Genomic DNA, 16,901 nt, shown 5'->3' with positions numbered 1-16,901 from the left:
CTGTGATATGTGGAAGAGGAGTGTAAGCAGAGAAGCAGATGATTGACTTATGCTCATTGATGGAAAAAGCCTGTTTGTGTCTAGAGGTTGTGTGAAGGTGAACAGACTCAATTATTACTGGGTGCACTGTGACTCTTTTTGTATCTATGGAGCAGCAGGATTACTATTATACAAGATTTTGACACTAATGTGTTGTGGATTTCTCCTTAAACTCTATTTCACTTATCTTTTTTTTATTATTTTCTACACTTTGTGCATACTTACTTAGGTGGATGCAGCATCGGTCCGATGCTGCATTTGTCCCCTGCCGGCTGTAAGGGTGACTTAACGCCGGCTGTAAGGGTGATCAGCATGACTGCTGATCGCCAAGTTCTCACAACCGCTCTAAGCGGAGAGTGGGACTGTCAATCACAGTTCCCCCCCACCACGTCCATTGGAGCGCTGGGCTGTGGAGGGGGAGGGAGTGGCTGGCTTAGGCTGTCAGCACTTCGCTGAGAGGCTGAGCCAGGTGCCACTCCAGACTCTGGAGTGGATCACGACTTTCAAGTCAGGATATTTCCCCGACCTGGACTAGCTGAGTGACGTCCGCTGTCAGCTGAAAACGGGTCATAGGAGTGCAGAACGCCAAAAAAGCACTGTCTGTACTTCTCCTTTAAGGACTTGCTTATTGCTTTATTTACCATTTTTTAGCACAGTGTGGCATTTTGCACCTACTGATGCATTTTTATTTTGAATATTTATGTCTAATATTGTTTTGTGAGAGAAATAAGTTTAACATTTTTGGGTAGAGCGGCACTATATCTTATATTGTTGATCAAAAATCACTTTTTGGTGTCAGCTTGCAACCCACGGTCAGGTGGTGTGTGACTGCGCGTATTTTTTTTGGCTTCCTAGTTCAATCTCTATATGAGATATTCCCCTGAACTGAATGCACTCCCAGACTGTCAGCCACAATACTGTATCAACTCTGGGCTACCACCGACAGGAACATATAAGCACAGCATTTTTCCACACATACACAACTTTTTTTAAACACACTTTTTTCCCCATGATGCGTTTTTAATGGCAAGTATATAGAAAAAAAAATCTGATCAGTTTGAAAATAAAAATCATCTTAATGAATTGTTTGTGTTGGTGGACTACATACAATAAAATAATAAAGGATAAAACATATTTTATAAAAAAGCCTACTGTAATTTGTTTTCTCCTTTCAATAAACCACAGAACAAATCCACATATGTTTACCAGTTTAACATAGAGCACAAGAGCATGGTCAGGAAGCCAAATTTAAGCCATAAATAATGTAGTTTTGTTCCAGAGCAATGGTGCTCAAGCTCTTTCATGCTGGGACCTTACAGTCAGTTAGTCACTGTTTTCAGACCCAGAAAGTACATCCCAATAGAATAAATGTACTGTCAAAAAACCTACTGACCCCAAAAAATTATTTTAATAGCTCATTTTGTGGTTTCAATCCACAGGTCGGTCACCTTTAATGTACAGGATTAAACATGATTTGTCTTCTTATTCACTCTCTAAATTGACAGTATAGATGTGAACATGTGTACTTTTCATGAATACACTTATGAATATGGACAAGCTACATTTTTTCCAGGGGTCACCTTAGTAAAGCATTCATTTTTCGCTTACCTGGAGTCTGAAAGTTAATGCGTCTCATCTCCACTGGATCTGTTGGATGGTGAGGAGTAATCTCAGCATTATTCAGTAAACATTTGGTCCTGGGTTCTGAATTTTTCCGTTTGCTTAAAAATGTAAAAATTGCATAATGAATTGCTGCTTTGTTCTTGGTACTTTTTAAATAAAAGCCTACATTGGATATAAAGTCACATCCTCAGTTGTCCACTAGACACAATGTCAACCTTGTCCAGAGTTTACTTAGGGAGTGATCTTAAATTTATAGCTAGCTAATATATTCCAGGCTCTTTGAGTGAGCTTGTGAGTTTTTACTTCGGTGCCCCGTGTCACCTGAGAGCTGACCATTATCCGATACTTGCAGAAACCCTAAGAACCAGCTTAGAAATCTATTACACATCTTAACTCCCCAAAGCATGGACGTTTAAGACCACATACAGTATATTCTAATTCAGAGTAAAGGAAATATTTACGTATATTTAACTTCAAACTTAACTGAAATAGAAATAACTGGTAAAATAAAGAAAGCAATAAATATTCTTACCTGTCTGGTTTGCTAAATATGGAAATAACAAAAGAAAAACAAGTTAGAATACATTTTTTAAAAACACTATTCAAATATTATTTGTCAGTGAATAACAATAAAAATGTGATATATTGTATACATTAACCAATTATGTACCATCATATGTTTTTGAACAGTAAACTGGTGGGCAAATATTTTTGCAGTCTCATGTTTATAAACCCCCCAGGCAGCCATTACTGGATGACTTGGTTCACAGACACAGTGTACAGAGATGATCCAAGCACCCCTACATCATGTGATTGTTGTGCAGGACCAATCATTATTATTATTATTACTATTATTATACAGGACTTACATAGTGCCGACAGTTTGCTCAGCGCTTTACATTATGGAGGGAGACAGTACAGTAACAATACAGTTCAATACAAGAGGGATTAGAGGGCCCTGCTTGGAGCTTACAAACTTAGAGGGAGGGGATAGTGGTACAAGAGGATATTAGCTGTGGGGGATGGAATGGTAGCAAGAGTAGAGGATTCCAGTATTAGCTGGGTTCGGGGTAGGCTTCCCTGAAGAGATGGGTTTTCAGAGTGCGCCTAAAAGTGAGCGTAGTAGGCGATAGCCTGATAGATTGGGGTAGGGGGTTCCAGAGGATGGGTGAAGCCCTTGAGAAATCCTGGAGATGGGCATGGGAGGAGGGGACAAGGGAGCTAGAGTGTAGGAGGTCTTGCGAGGAGCAGAGAGTACGGTTTGGGTGGTATTTAGAGACAAGGTAGGTGATGTAATTAGGGGCAGTGTTATGAACAGCTTTGTACGTCAGTGTTTTGAATTTTATCCGTTGGGCAATTGGAAGCCAGTGGAGGGATTGGCAGAGAGGGGTGGCAGATACAGAGCAGTTAGTAAGGTGAATGAGTCTGGCGGCAGCAGCATTCATGATGGACTGGAGTGGGGATAGCCTGCGATGAGGTAGGCCAGTGAGGAGGGAGTTACAGTAGTCAAGGCGTGATATAATAAGGGAATGAATGAGTTGCTTAGTGGTTTCCGAGGTTAGGAACGGTTGTATCTTGGAGATGTTGCGGAGGTGAAGTCTACATGAGTTTGTCAGCCAAATATACCAGGGGCTGAAAGGACAGATTGGAGTGTAGGATTACACCTACTACCCTGGCGTGAGGGGTGGGACTGATGATAGTGTTGTTGATCTTGATGGAGAAGTCGAGGGGGGGGGCACGGGCTGGGGGGAAAACTAGGAGCTCAGCGATCACTCATATAAACAGTGTGTCATATACCTGAGAGCCCATCACTTCCTCCTACAATGGAGGAAGGAAAACTAACAAGTGAATCATTCATTAGTTCCAGATCAGCCACTCCATGGTGGGGGTGAGTGTGGGATTTTTTTTATTTTATCCCTTTCACCTCCCCTTCCTTTCCTGTATATCTACTTTGCAATCAGTCTCTATGTGATTTATATATTAACCCATCACCTCCCTTATCCTGCACGATTACATTAATCCCTTCATCCCCATCCTGCTGCCGTATATGAACCCCTTCACATTCTCCTCTTGTGTATGACCTGTACATTTAATGTATCTAGTGCACTAATGCTGAGCTCTGTGTTTTATACCCCTCAATAACAGCATGTTGCCTCATGTCCAAAAAATGTGGCAAATAATGAGATGGCCTTGGGGTGTCTACCTTTCACAAATGGGTCATTTGGGGGGTTGAACTGTCCTGGCATTTTTGATGTATTAGAACTGACAGTAAAAGAACCTGTTTTCTAATATTGTGGTAATTTTCCTTTATATAGTAAAAAAAAAAAACAGTGGTAAATACTACCAATGCTCAATCTCAAAAAAAAAAATTAAATTAATTTGGGTACAGTGTTTGATGACAGATAAAGTGTCAGTCAGACTACCACAGCACTGAAAACTGAAAAATGACCTTGCTCAACTGCCTACTAAGGCTCTGGCATTTGATACTTGAATGAATGGGAACAAAACAGGAGGAGGCAAGGCTTAAGCTCAACCTAGATATAAGACCAAAGAGCTTAACATGGACATGGAACAATTTGAAGACTAACACAGGTATTTGTGCTACCCATACTTCCCACTGGTGTTACCTTTTTTAGGGGCATGTTGGTTTGTTTTTTGTAACCAGAACTAAAAAACTGTTAGTAGGTAGAGACTTATGGCATAAGAGACCCTGTTTTACTGCAAAGCCTCTCCTTTCCTGCTAACAAATTTATATTTTTTTTACACCTATGACAGTGATAGAGTGACAGATTGACATGGAGGAGGGCACACTAGAAGGTAAAGTGTGTCATATGTGTCATTATGCTGTGCATGCTTGCACAATATGGGAAAAGCTCTGAGGGCTTGCAACAAACGCAGTTTAAAGCCCAATTGAACTTTCCATAAATCAGCTAAATATATTCGAGGCAGATAAAAAAAAGGGTGTGCCAAGTCTTTCAGTTAATTTTCTGTAGACAGCAGTCACATCGTTAATAGAAAAGCCTGTTCCCTAGAAACATGCTTTAGAGAAGTCAGAGCATAGACAGCAAAACTCATGCTCCTGCTAGTCGGCCAGGTCTAGTTTTAAATCAGCTAGGGGCATGTCAGACTTCTGTAGAAAGACCACTGCTTCCACATAGAAAGCAAGGGTACTTTTCTACAGTATGCTGGCTAGGGACAGGATTTTCAACTCTGTGCATGTTTTATAAAAAAAAAACAAAATACAAGAGGAAGGTAGGTGCATGTTATATTTCTGACACATCAACACTTATTTTTATGTAATTAAGTGTGGTTTATTTCAGTTGTTTTCATGTTTTTTGTTTTTTTTTTTAGTTTGTGCTGGCAGCTTCAAATTTGATATTTTATAAGGGAGACCAGGAAAGGACCTCTTCAGAGATAATTTGGCATTTTCAACTTGTTGGCAGGGATAAAACATGAGGAAATGTGCATGTATTCCGGAGATGTGCTACACAAGTTTTCTGCCTTGACATATGCTCTAAGATGCACCTAGAATATTATAAGTTGAAATCAACTCAAAGTTAAATTGGGCTTTTAAAAAAAGCATCTATTTGAAAAGTATACCTACACATTAATTTTAATTCAATGCCTGTAAAAAGTTAGACTGGAATTCAATTTCTAAACTATACTTATTACCGATAAGAAGAAATAATTCTTGACACAGTTAGCCTTAGGGACCTTTACTGCCACAGACATAAGAGGTATGGCAGAACAGAACTACCTGCAGCTGTCTGACTCAACTGCCTTTATGTCCATTGCATTCTCTTAGGCTATAAGTTCATGGTGGCTTCAGCACCATGAACCTACAGTAGAAGGATCCTCGATATTCTGGTGATTCACGAATGCCTGTAAACAATGGCTAAGAAATATATTGTCCAAAACGTGCAGAATCTGTTCTCCAAACATTTTTCACTCAGAAATCAAAAACTATCTAACTTAGGTATTAAGGTACATTATAGGTCAGAATGAATAACAAAAAAAATGTTAGCAGCATAAGCAACCACATGCATCACTTGTCAATTATCACAATATTTAAATTAATTACTTTTTGTAGAGAAGTATAGCAATCACGATACAGATTATGAAAACAACAGCTAAAACTGGTCCAATAACCCAAATCAGGCCTTCTTCACCCTCAGTTATTGGTTGAGGATCTGGATCTTCTACTTGAATGGGATCAGAATATGGACTAGCAGCAAATATCTTCTGTAGGAAAAAAAGTAAAATACAAATAACAATTTTAGCCTATTCACTTCCCATTCAGGTCTCATATTAAAGCACTTGGCTCAAGGAATTCTTGCAACACCCACTTTCTCAGTGACTTTGAGATCACAACAGATCTAATCTAGGTCTGAATACTGTATGTGCATTTATACACACACACACACGTCAGTAATACCCAAGCATTTATATCCAAACAGGCAGCACCAACACCTTTATCCAATTACCATGGAAAGTTATATGTTATTGTCTAAGGGCAGGTTAGGAGGGGAGAAAATTGTGGAACCTCCCTGTACTAGTTATATAATCCCATCATTTGTGTCAGAAAGGCTATAAGAGTGTTAATCCTTTGATTCACAAGACTGAAGGTATGAATCATTGCCAAAACACTGGGATAGAGATGTTAAAATGTCACTATATGTGTAAGACAGATGGTGTTGGAGGCCTTCACACTTGTTCAAGGATGGTCATTTCAGTTTAAATTAGATGGCTGAAACAGCCGTATGCAGCTTGGCATTATTGGCTATGACTAATGTTAGTCAGTATCAATGCTGTAAGCAGTTCTGGTTGCAAAACCCTCATTTTTGGATTTGTGATGGAAGTGAGATATTTACATACTATTTACTTTAAAATGGCTCTACTTAATGGAGGGCCTTTTGTTTCCATTTAACTCATCTCACTATAGTTTAACTAGTTATATACTGTCTTTTAACTGTAAATTCAGTAACAGCACTGTGTATATATCCATATCAGATTTCCCTAATCGACAAAAAAACAAATAAAAAACTCTCTCACCACTTCTGCACTTTCAAGCATGGCCATGATAAAGAAAACATATTTCTGTCCGATTTCCAATGCCTTGTTTTCAAAGCCATCATAATTCTTTTGGTCTCCAAGTGTGAAATGTCCAGGCAGAGACTGGAATCGAGCTGCTACATATGGTTTTGGGTACTCCAGGTGTCTTAGGTAACGCAAGCTACGACGGTGCTGCTTTGTTATAGTCTGAACTAGCTGTGAGATGTAAAAAGAAAGGTTTATTATAATTGTTTTCCTTTTACATTAACCATAGGGCAATACAGCATAAATTAAATTGTATCTATAGCCATTTATTGTGTCTGCCCCATTGGGTATATCCCTTTATTATCTGTAAGGGAGACACAACAAGAAATGAAAGAAAAACTACTTAAGAGGGGAAAATCCCTTTTAGACAACTGTCCCCAAAACAAATATTTTCATTGGTAGATTTTTCCTTATCTTTGAGTCACAGAATTTTAGATCTTACATCACTTCTGTCTAGGTAAAAATGGCAACCAGAATAAATAGAGAGGGTAAATAAAAATCAGTAAGCGCTTCCAACACTTCCCAACTTTATAAACAAACGGTTTGGGCTAAAGATATACTTTGAATATAGAAAAATTTGGTATGGAAATTTATAGATGTAAGGTCTCGTTTAAACAGGCGTACTTAAGTATACACCTGAGTGAATTCTGGACAGAGATGCACAAGCGTTCCATGCATCCCCATGCAGGCAGTCCCATTTGTGTTAATCGGGATGCAGCGGTTGAACAGATACAGCTATGCAGGTATGCAGCCACAAATGCAGACAGTGTGAGTTTGGGGCCATGCACCCACACTGCTGTCGAATTGGGAGCAGCAGCTGTGTCTGTGAAGCTGCAGTGTCACAACTGACATGAATGGGACTGCCTGTACGGAGATGCGCGGAATGCATTTGCACTGGCGTACACTGACTGCACAGGAATGCCCAGAACACCTATGCATCCTCGTGCAGGCAAACATAGCCTTGCATGGGTGTATACTTAAATGCATCCATGTGAACAAGGCCTAAGTACAGAAAATAAACTATTGAACAACAATCGTTATGTTGTACACAGACCCTATCACAAATGCCATGGGGTAGAGACTGTTACATGCTAAATTTTTCACCAAATACTGATTAATCTCCATGAGCGCAATTAAATTCCAGGCAAAAATAATATACACCATTTAATACAGGCATGTTTTCATTAAAAATCATTAAAAGTGAAGCAAGGCTTTTTTCCCCTCTATTTATACTTACCTAAGTGGAAGCAGCATCGATCCAATGCTGAATCTGCTTTTCGCCAGCTCTAAGGGTGAGAACTCAGCGATCATATGACCACTGAGTTTTCCTCTCCGCTTTGAGCAGAACGAGGGACTGTCAGTCACCACTCTCTGCTCAGCCTACCATGCGCTGGGCTGTGGAGGGGGAGGGAGCGGCTGACTCAGGCTCTTAGTGCTTTGCTGAGAGCCTGAGCCAGGTGCCGCTCCAGACTCTGGGGTGGATCCCAACTTTGAAGTTGGAATCTTTCCCCAGCCTGGACTGCCTGAATGATGTCAGCAGACAGCGGATTCAGTCTGCTGTCATCTGAAACTGGGTCACAAGACTGCAGAACGAACTGTGATCTTTGAGTTCTCACCCTCAGAGCCGATGCTGTATCCATCTAGGTAAGTATAATTAGGAAAAAAGAAGCCCTACTTCTTTTAACTCTGGCAGGGGTGATTAAAATGATCAACTTTTATTTAATCATGTACAACCTTTATCTCAAAAGTAAAAAAAACAGTTTGTTGTAAAGTTATAAAGTGTAAGCTGGTGTTTGGCTTCAGTTTGTTTAGCGTATTTAAAATCTGTTCATACATTTAACACTACCCTCCCTTGACAATGCTGCTATCTGCTGTGCCTCCTGTGCTCATTTATCCAGAGTTGTGTCTCACTAATATATGTAAATGGCCACTCAAAGCCCCACATTCTTTTTATCTACATAACCAAAATCCTAAAGCCATATGGTACCAGTTTAACTGTGCAGTCAGATCAATGGCTGGGGCAAGTTGCTGCTCAACCAGTTTGCAGCAGAAAAGGGAATTGTCCAATCTGACTGTGCTATCAGGAGGGTGTGTCTGGATCACAAGGGTGATTAAACATTAATTCAAACCTTTTAGCACGCAAACAGTTCAGTTACATGTATTTCAACTGAGTATTTAGCTGTCTGCTTGTTCACCATTTAAAAGATGGCCTAAAATTTACTTTCTTATAAATGTTTCATGTCTACAATTAAGCAACTGATGAAAATAAACCTTTTTGATACCAAAAATAAAAATAATTCTCCACTGTAAGAGAAACTAGAGTACATTTTTCTACAAATGACATCCATAGTGGCTAGTACTACAAATATCCATAAATGCAAAATAAGCTCTCATATGACTAAAATTGGCAGCTCCATTTATCAGGAAGATTTTTTTCTGTGGAATGAATAACTGATAGCTGCCTTAGTGCTATGTCTTTCGATTTACACTCCATTATTATTAATAAAAATATGAAATTTGTCTGAACTTGACAGACATTTGTCATTTTAATACATCACTATATTGATATGTACTGTATATGAACTGTACCCCAAAAACCTGCATGCAACACAAAACAAGCTAAGTCAATTACTGAAAATGAAAAATACTACTCTGTAAGACAGTTCCAAGTTGTTGGCACTCAAAAACTGTTACAAATATAGTAAGACCTAGCAAAATGAGGGAAAATGTAACTGCTATCGGCCAGTGTCGACTGTCTTCATAGTCAAATCCAATGTGCTTTTGAGATGCTTCATTGCAGGTACATTTGACCTGCTTCAAGCTGTACTGCATTCCTGTAGACTTAAGAGGAAGGAAGCAATTCCAAACTTGAACAAATTCCTGTCAACAATGGCCATATATATAGGTTTACTAACCTGCTCTAAATCCATTTCTTCAGGGCTTCCCCAAGGGTTTAGAAATTGTCCACGCAGTTTCCTTAAAGGCACTACTACAATATAATAATGTCTGAAAAAATAAAAAAAAGTGATGAACCTACAGCATAAAACTTTTGTAAGCTGTAATCAAAATGTATGGTATTATTTATTTTGCAATTATAGCATGCATTCACCCAGCATTTACATGTTGTTTATTCACTACCAGCCAGTTTTTTCAAAATATAAAACATCCACTTATTACACATAATAAAACACTATAAACATACCCACATTTTCTTAAAGTCATACAGACCTTTCAAGTACATTTCAGGTAAAAAAAACCTTCGTCTAAGGCTACATTCACACCTGCGCATTCCAGGAAATGTGTAAATAATTGTAAAAAAACATGTATTGTTTTTGCTGTTCTGTTCTTTAATGGCACCCTAAACGTGGCTAGCAGATGCACAAATGTACAAAATCACGCAAAGCTCACCATCCAAAAAGGTACAGGCACTACTTTTGTCATATCTGTTGCGCATAGGGCTGCCCATTCAAGTGAATCGGCTGCCCTATACTGGCGCATGACAAACATGATCCAGTGAACTTTTAATGAATAAAGAATTTTGAATAGAGTGAATGAGTATGTAGGAACCAAGTTTTTGAACCGACACTCCATGGGCTATGTCAGTAAGGTAGAGCTCACCACTGCATGAAAATTTTGCCATACAGATCTTTTTCCCTTTCCATTAAATTTATGAACGCACTATGCAAATATACTGGAGCCTGTACACAGTTCATAAAAGATTTATAGGTAAACTATAGTGGATTTAGGAATTTAGTGCCCTATCAAATAATAAGACATCTAAACCAAGGCTTCTCAACCTTTTTTCAGTTCCAGGCACCCTTTAAAATTCAGCACAATCTTGAGGCCCCTTTTCAAATTCTGCACAATCTTCAGGCAGCCATTACTAAAAAAAACTAAACTAATCGTTTTACAAAATGCAGCAACATAGTTACACATCTATAGGTGAATCAGAGTGACTTGCGAGCCACAGGTGTGATAATTACTAGAGGATCGCAAACATGAAACACATAACTACAACTGTGTTGGAAATATCTGCAAATATATGTTGCACTCCTAAATACTTCTCAATAAATAATAATTAAATTATTAACATTAAATTAATTCAAATTATGATACAAATAACTAATAAAACTGTATATATACCAAAGAATATTTAAATAGATAAATTCAGCTAATCAATCTCCTCCCAATAAATATCAAAATAATTCCACATGAAATACTCTAAAAAAATATTTTGCCAAGTGCTCATAAATCATCTATTAGTGACATGATGTGTTTACTAATACCCTCAATTTCATTTATATTCATAATACCCTCATTTAATATAATAAAAATAGTGAACCAACTAGTAACCCTCAACTAAAACGCATTTAAATGATCCCCCATGTATAAACATAACCAAATGCTCATAAATAATTAATAGTGATTAGTATGAATCCTAATATCATCAAAATAATAGTCCCATTGAATAAACAATTGTTTATGTATAGTGACTTGGTGCTTGTTGTTCTTCAATTTGTGACTTTTGTGAATCCTTCAAATAGTGAAGATGTGCACTCACCACCTCTGAGATATTATCTCAGAGGCCAGCAGAGGATTTCCAATGGGATATTGCGTTATTTAAAACTGTCTAATGTGAGTTTAATACTTGGATGGTGGGAATAAAAAAGTTTTAAAAGGTAAAGCACTATGTCCTCTATTTCTTCCTGCATGCGGAGTAATACAAGGAGAGGATAATTAGGAGGTCTAAGATAACAAAAGGAGTGTGTAATCCCTGAGGGGATAATCAGCCACCAGAGGATACATCCATTACTCCTAAAGGAAGGATCTCCCAATTTTACCAGCAAAAGTATATGTCCAGCAGGTTCCAGGGAAAGTGAACCGAAAGCGTGTATAGCCTAATTGCAGGCATCAAAGGAGGTGAGCGCACATTTTCACTATTTGAAGGATTCACAAAAGTCACAAATTGAAGAACAACAAGCACCAAGTCACTATACATAAACAATTGTTTATTCAATGGGCCTATTATTTTGATGATATTTGGATTCATACAAATCACTATTAATTATTTATGAGCATTTGGTTATGTTTATACATGGGGGATCATTTAAATGTGTTTTAGTTGAGGGTTACTAGTTGGTTCACTATTTTTATTATATTAAATGAGGGTATTATGAATATAAATGAAATTGAGGGTATTAGTAAACACATCATGTCACTAATAGATGATTTATGAGCACTTGGCAAAATATTTTTTTAGGAGTATTTCATGTGGAATTATTTTGATATTTATTGGGAGGAGATTGATTAGCTGAAATTATCTATTTAAATATTCTTTGGTATGTATACACTTTTATTAGTTATTTGTATCATAATTTGAATTAATTTAATGTTAATAATTTAATTATTATTTATTGAGAAGTATTTAGGAGCGCAACATATATTTGCAGATAGTTACACATCTAATCTGGCTGAAAAAAAAAGACAAAAGTCCATCTTGTTCAGATATAAAAAAAAAAGTTATAATCCTAAACCCACAGTTGATCAAGAGGAAGAAAAAACATGATCCAATTTGCTCCTGCAGGGGAAAAAATTCCTTCCTGATCCCCGAAAGGCAATTGGATATATTTCCTGGATCAACTTTAATTATAACTGTAAATCATCTGCACATGTAGAACACCAAACGTTAGAGGTAATATATTCTTCCAAAGCAAATACACCTTCGCACACTGGTACTGACTAGTATGCCAATGTTTCTCTTCCCCCTCACTCAGCTAATGTGACCCTAGTGCTGACGGGAGGGGCAAGCTAGGATGCTGTACTGGTGCCCAATGTATTTCTTATCCACTGATGGCATCATTGGTTGTTATGTCACCAGCAGCTAGAATCTGTAATGGTGCGCAATGAAAACCTGTGACTTTGTGTAGCTAAAAGGCAGACTTGTATACAGTTTGGGCAATTTTTAGGAATTTTGCCAAGACACCCCTGAAGAAACCTGAAGGCAGGTCAGATGAGAGGGATCAGATGTAGGCTCTTAGTCAGGTGCTCTTTCCCCATTTGGGACCATGTAATCACATTACACTCGGTTCCTCTGGTGTTTAGTGTTGCCAATCAGTGTAAATATAAGCACATAAAACAGATCTCCAAAAGTATAAACCATTTATTGTAATAAAAATATTAAAACATACATATAAGCTCCAGAGGTTTTGTAACCAATTCAGTGTCCTACATCACTCCATGGGCTCCTCCCAATCAGTGTTAATTTCGCTGCCAAAAACTAAATGAACATTGATTCCAATTTTTGTGAACTGATGAAAATTATGATGAAAATTCCAATTCCACAAACGAAAATGGAACAAAAATGTGAGGATCGAATGTTACCTACCTGAACTTCCACTTTCCTCATATTAAAGCCCCAGCCCCTTGACTCTATCGGCAAGCTCCCTCTGTCTGTCTGTGCCTGGGAGTTCTGGAACAATACCCTGCAAACCACAGAAGAGGAACTCCTCCATGGGATTCATGTCCGTCTGGATGTGACGTGGCGAGTGTTTCCAGTCCCAGAAAGGTAGCAGCGCTTAGCACTGTGTAAAATAAAAAGCCTTCCCAGACCTTCCAGTTCTCTGCCCTGTGCACTGCTTCACACATTTACTTCCTCATCCTCACTTGCAGCCTAAATCTGCGTCTGTACAAAACCTTAATACCCTAATAAAGTTAGGGTATATAATCAGTTTGTAAATTCTAGTGAAATGCTTAAATAATGCATTACAATTTAGCTAAACCCATTAGATTTTAGTTGACTAAAATGTAGGAAATTTTAGTCGACTAAAATGTACTGAAGATTTTAGTAGACTAAAACAATTCAGATTACTGAAATATGACTAAAACTAAAATGGCATTTTAGTCAAAAGACTATGACTAAAACTAAATTGAAATTTGACATCAAAATTAACACTGCTCCTAATGCATTTCAGCCAATTAGCCGTCATCAGGGACTGGCAATGTGATGTTACCTAGCATAAATGTTTTTGACAGAGACAATACCCATGTTTCATCAGCATTACCAGTTTTTCAAGGGGGTCCTGAAACTTTGGTATGGTGTCTCACAGCCACAACCATGTACCACAGAATAGTCCTATAGTACTGTAAAGCTATTGTATGCTTAGCATCTACAGCATAACAACAGTGGCTTGACTGCTGCAGCTTGTCACATGCTCATTGCACCAGCTTTGTGACTTGACATCTAATTCCAGCATTTATTGCAAAGCTTCTACAACGTGGCTGCTTGATTCAGTGCTTATAATGCAGCAGTTGCAACTTGGCTGCTTGATCTTGCCTTTATTGTAAATCTATTGCAATTTTACTGCTGGATACCTTGATATGGTGTTTACCATACAGTGACTGTGGCTTGACTGCTCTCTGCTACACTGGTAATATGAAACCAAGCTTACCTAGCATCAGTGGAAGTAGTAGTGATTTGGAGGGGACAAGTGGTTTATGAGGATGGAAGTGGGTCCCATGTTGAAGCTTTGTCAACATTCCGACCTCAAACTGGAACAAATGCTTTAGGATAAAGTCTAGAGTTTACAAACTGAACTTTAAACTAGAATAGGAAATCAAAATCCCTGGACTTAATATAGCTAAGGCAGCTACCTATTTATATTATATAAAGAGTTCAATACAATTTAAGAGTGCATTTACAAATATGAAGCAAAGGAGAAAGGTCTGTATGGTTTTGGAAATTTGGGTATGCTTTAGTAGCTTTTATTATGTGTAGTACAGGGAGTTTTTAATTTTCTAAAAAAAGAATTTGTAAAAGGTGTATATTATATGGTGCTAAAATTGTTACAATACAATGCACTCACAACAAACATCTTAGTCTTACTGAAGCAGTGATGTATACCAAGTTTTATACTTTTTATACATTTACAAACTTGCACTTCAGTAGATTTGTTATTGAATTAAATATATAGATTTATAAGTTAGCCACTAGAGATAATACTCAGTGGCTCAGTAATCTGTGGGGTATAAAATGATGGCTGTTGCAATTTTTATGTCCCACGATATTTGCGCAGCTGTTTATCAAATGCAAATGTACGTAAAAAATACACTAAATTGAATTTTAGTGCACACAAATACAATAGTACAATATAAAAGACAATTTTGCACTGAGTAAATAGCAAACATGTCAAGATTTAACCATTTGCCGCCCGCCCACAGATTTACTGCAAGCGGGTGGCACAGCCAGACAATGAAACATACCTGTACTCTTTATGGAGACATTAGAGCTCTATTAGACCCCTGATGTCTCCCCTGCTCACCAATGTAGTTTACCGAGCACAGATTGTGCTTGCATAGCTGCCTCCATGGTGCACGATTGTCAGCAAGTGATTATCAAATGACATGGTGTGTTCATCCTTATAATCCAAATGGCTGAAAATGCAGATCCATCCAACTTACCAGTAAACTCTATTTTCAAGAGTACAGTACAGGAACACTGGGGATGCTCCATCACTGTACAGATGACTTAGTTAAAGTGTTGGTTGGTTTTGAAAGCTATGTCTTTTTGCTAAAGTATCTTCCTGACTTAGACTTGGCAGCGGAAAACTGGGGGGGTTAAAAGAAACAATTCCTAACCTCAGAAGTAGAAGACCTACTGGTAGAGGCACAAGCCTTTTTCTTTTGGTAGAGAAGAGTAGTCGTATCCCCTGTGATCTCCTGGATGAACTTATCCAGGAAGAGAACAAAGAGGCGTTCGCCTTCAATAGGTAAGCACTCAAGATGTTTCTAACAGGGAAATGCAACTGAAGAGCATTTAAGACAGAGAATCCTGTGCATGTTTACAGAGAAAAGGCTCATCCTAAAAATTTAGCAAAGTGAGTCCACCAAACCATTCATGCAATAGCACAAGGCAGAAGGCAAAAGTTCCAATTGATTATGTAAAGAGGAATCTGTAAGGGTGAAGCCAAGATTCTGGGCCATACGCTTAGCTTACTCAGCAGTGTTCTGACAAACTGCCATAGACAAAACTGCAGGTTGCATGGCAGGGCCCACCATGGGTAGCCTTAAGAAGGGACTCTTACCTCTTATCTATTGGATCTTTGAACAAGTGATTATCCTCCACGGGGCTTTGAGGGTCTTGTTTGGATTAGAACTCTCTGCTGTCAGAAAACACTAATCTGTGGCTGCAGCCATTGATTGATGAAAGTTTTCCAGTGTAAACGGTTGACAGAAGTCAATTTAAAAATCAATTTCTGTCGAACAGGGAGGGCCACACACAGACTGAAATTAGGCCAGTCCCTGCTAAACTGGCTTAATTTTGATCCATCTGCACTAAACCTTAGAGGGTGAGGACCCTTCTTCAGCAGATAACTCCTCCTCCAGTACTGTATTTGGGTCAAGGTCAAAATTAAAAATGAAGTTAGGTACAGACATGATCCCTGTAGCCTAAGGCATCAGCAAGGCCAGAGATTTTGCCCATGAACTCTGACCCTTTGACAGAAAATTTCTCTCTAGACAGTAAGGATGAGCTAGGCCAAAGAACTGGCTGAATGAGGAAGGAAATAGAGGCAACCATTAGAACTAATATACAACAACCCTAAATAGACATAAAGGCTGACCCTGAGCTATTAAGCCCATCTACCATCCTATCTTTCCACACCACCATAAAGTAATAGGGGAGAAATTTAGTGCCAAGATTTGTAGGTCTCTGTAACCCAGGATCAGCAGATGGTCCTCAGCTGGTGTCCTGAATGCACAAGATGAAGAGACAGGGAGCACTTTATCGTTTGTTGAAGTACGGTTTGGCACTTTGAGAAAAAGAAGCACAAATTTTCTGAAGCACTTCATGCTTTTTTGTTCCTTGCAGAGCATCATGTACTTTATTTAGGTTGTTTACACACATACCAGAGACTGGATTTGATTTGTTTGCATTATGTTTTTTGAGTGATGCACTTTTTATTCATTGTTGGTTTATAATATAAGACTATATTTTTATGATATATTTGCATGCTGTCCAATTACACTTTTAACTCTAATTTGGGGTCTCCTATAGGGGAACACTTTTTATGGTAGCAGCTGAAGGGTTGGATACAAAATTAACTAGTTAAAAGAGAAATTCACCTTTGGAACATATTACATGTCCC

The 16,901-nt window shown here is 38.3% G+C and overlaps 1 protein-coding gene across 1 annotated transcript in view; it reads right to left on the bottom strand.

Moving 5' to 3' along the window:
- Positions 1-16,901, bottom strand: part of PTPRS (protein tyrosine phosphatase receptor type S) — a 531,027-nt gene that overhangs the window by 160,855 nt on the left and 353,271 nt on the right. The window contains exons 20-24 of the mRNA XM_089681016.1: positions 9,675-9,765; positions 6,715-6,930; positions 5,744-5,904; positions 2,195-2,206; positions 1,648-1,760 (exon numbers count right to left, since the gene is read on the bottom strand). Coding sequence (XP_089537142.1) covers positions 1,648-1,760; positions 2,195-2,206; positions 5,744-5,904; positions 6,715-6,930; positions 9,675-9,765 — 593 coding nt within the window. The remainder of the gene's footprint in view (positions 1-1,647; positions 1,761-2,194; positions 2,207-5,743; positions 5,905-6,714; positions 6,931-9,674; positions 9,766-16,901) is intronic.

The sequence above is a fragment of the Staurois parvus genome, unplaced genomic scaffold (assembly GCF_062004578.1).
Source record: "Staurois parvus isolate SC_StPar_1 unplaced genomic scaffold, SC_StPar_1.0 ptg000256l, whole genome shotgun sequence".
In the NCBI taxonomy this organism is placed as follows: Eukaryota; Metazoa; Chordata; class Amphibia; order Anura; family Ranidae; genus Staurois; species Staurois parvus.
The sequence above is the reverse complement of the archived record's forward strand: the minus strand, read 5'-3'. Positions and strand labels throughout refer to the sequence as shown.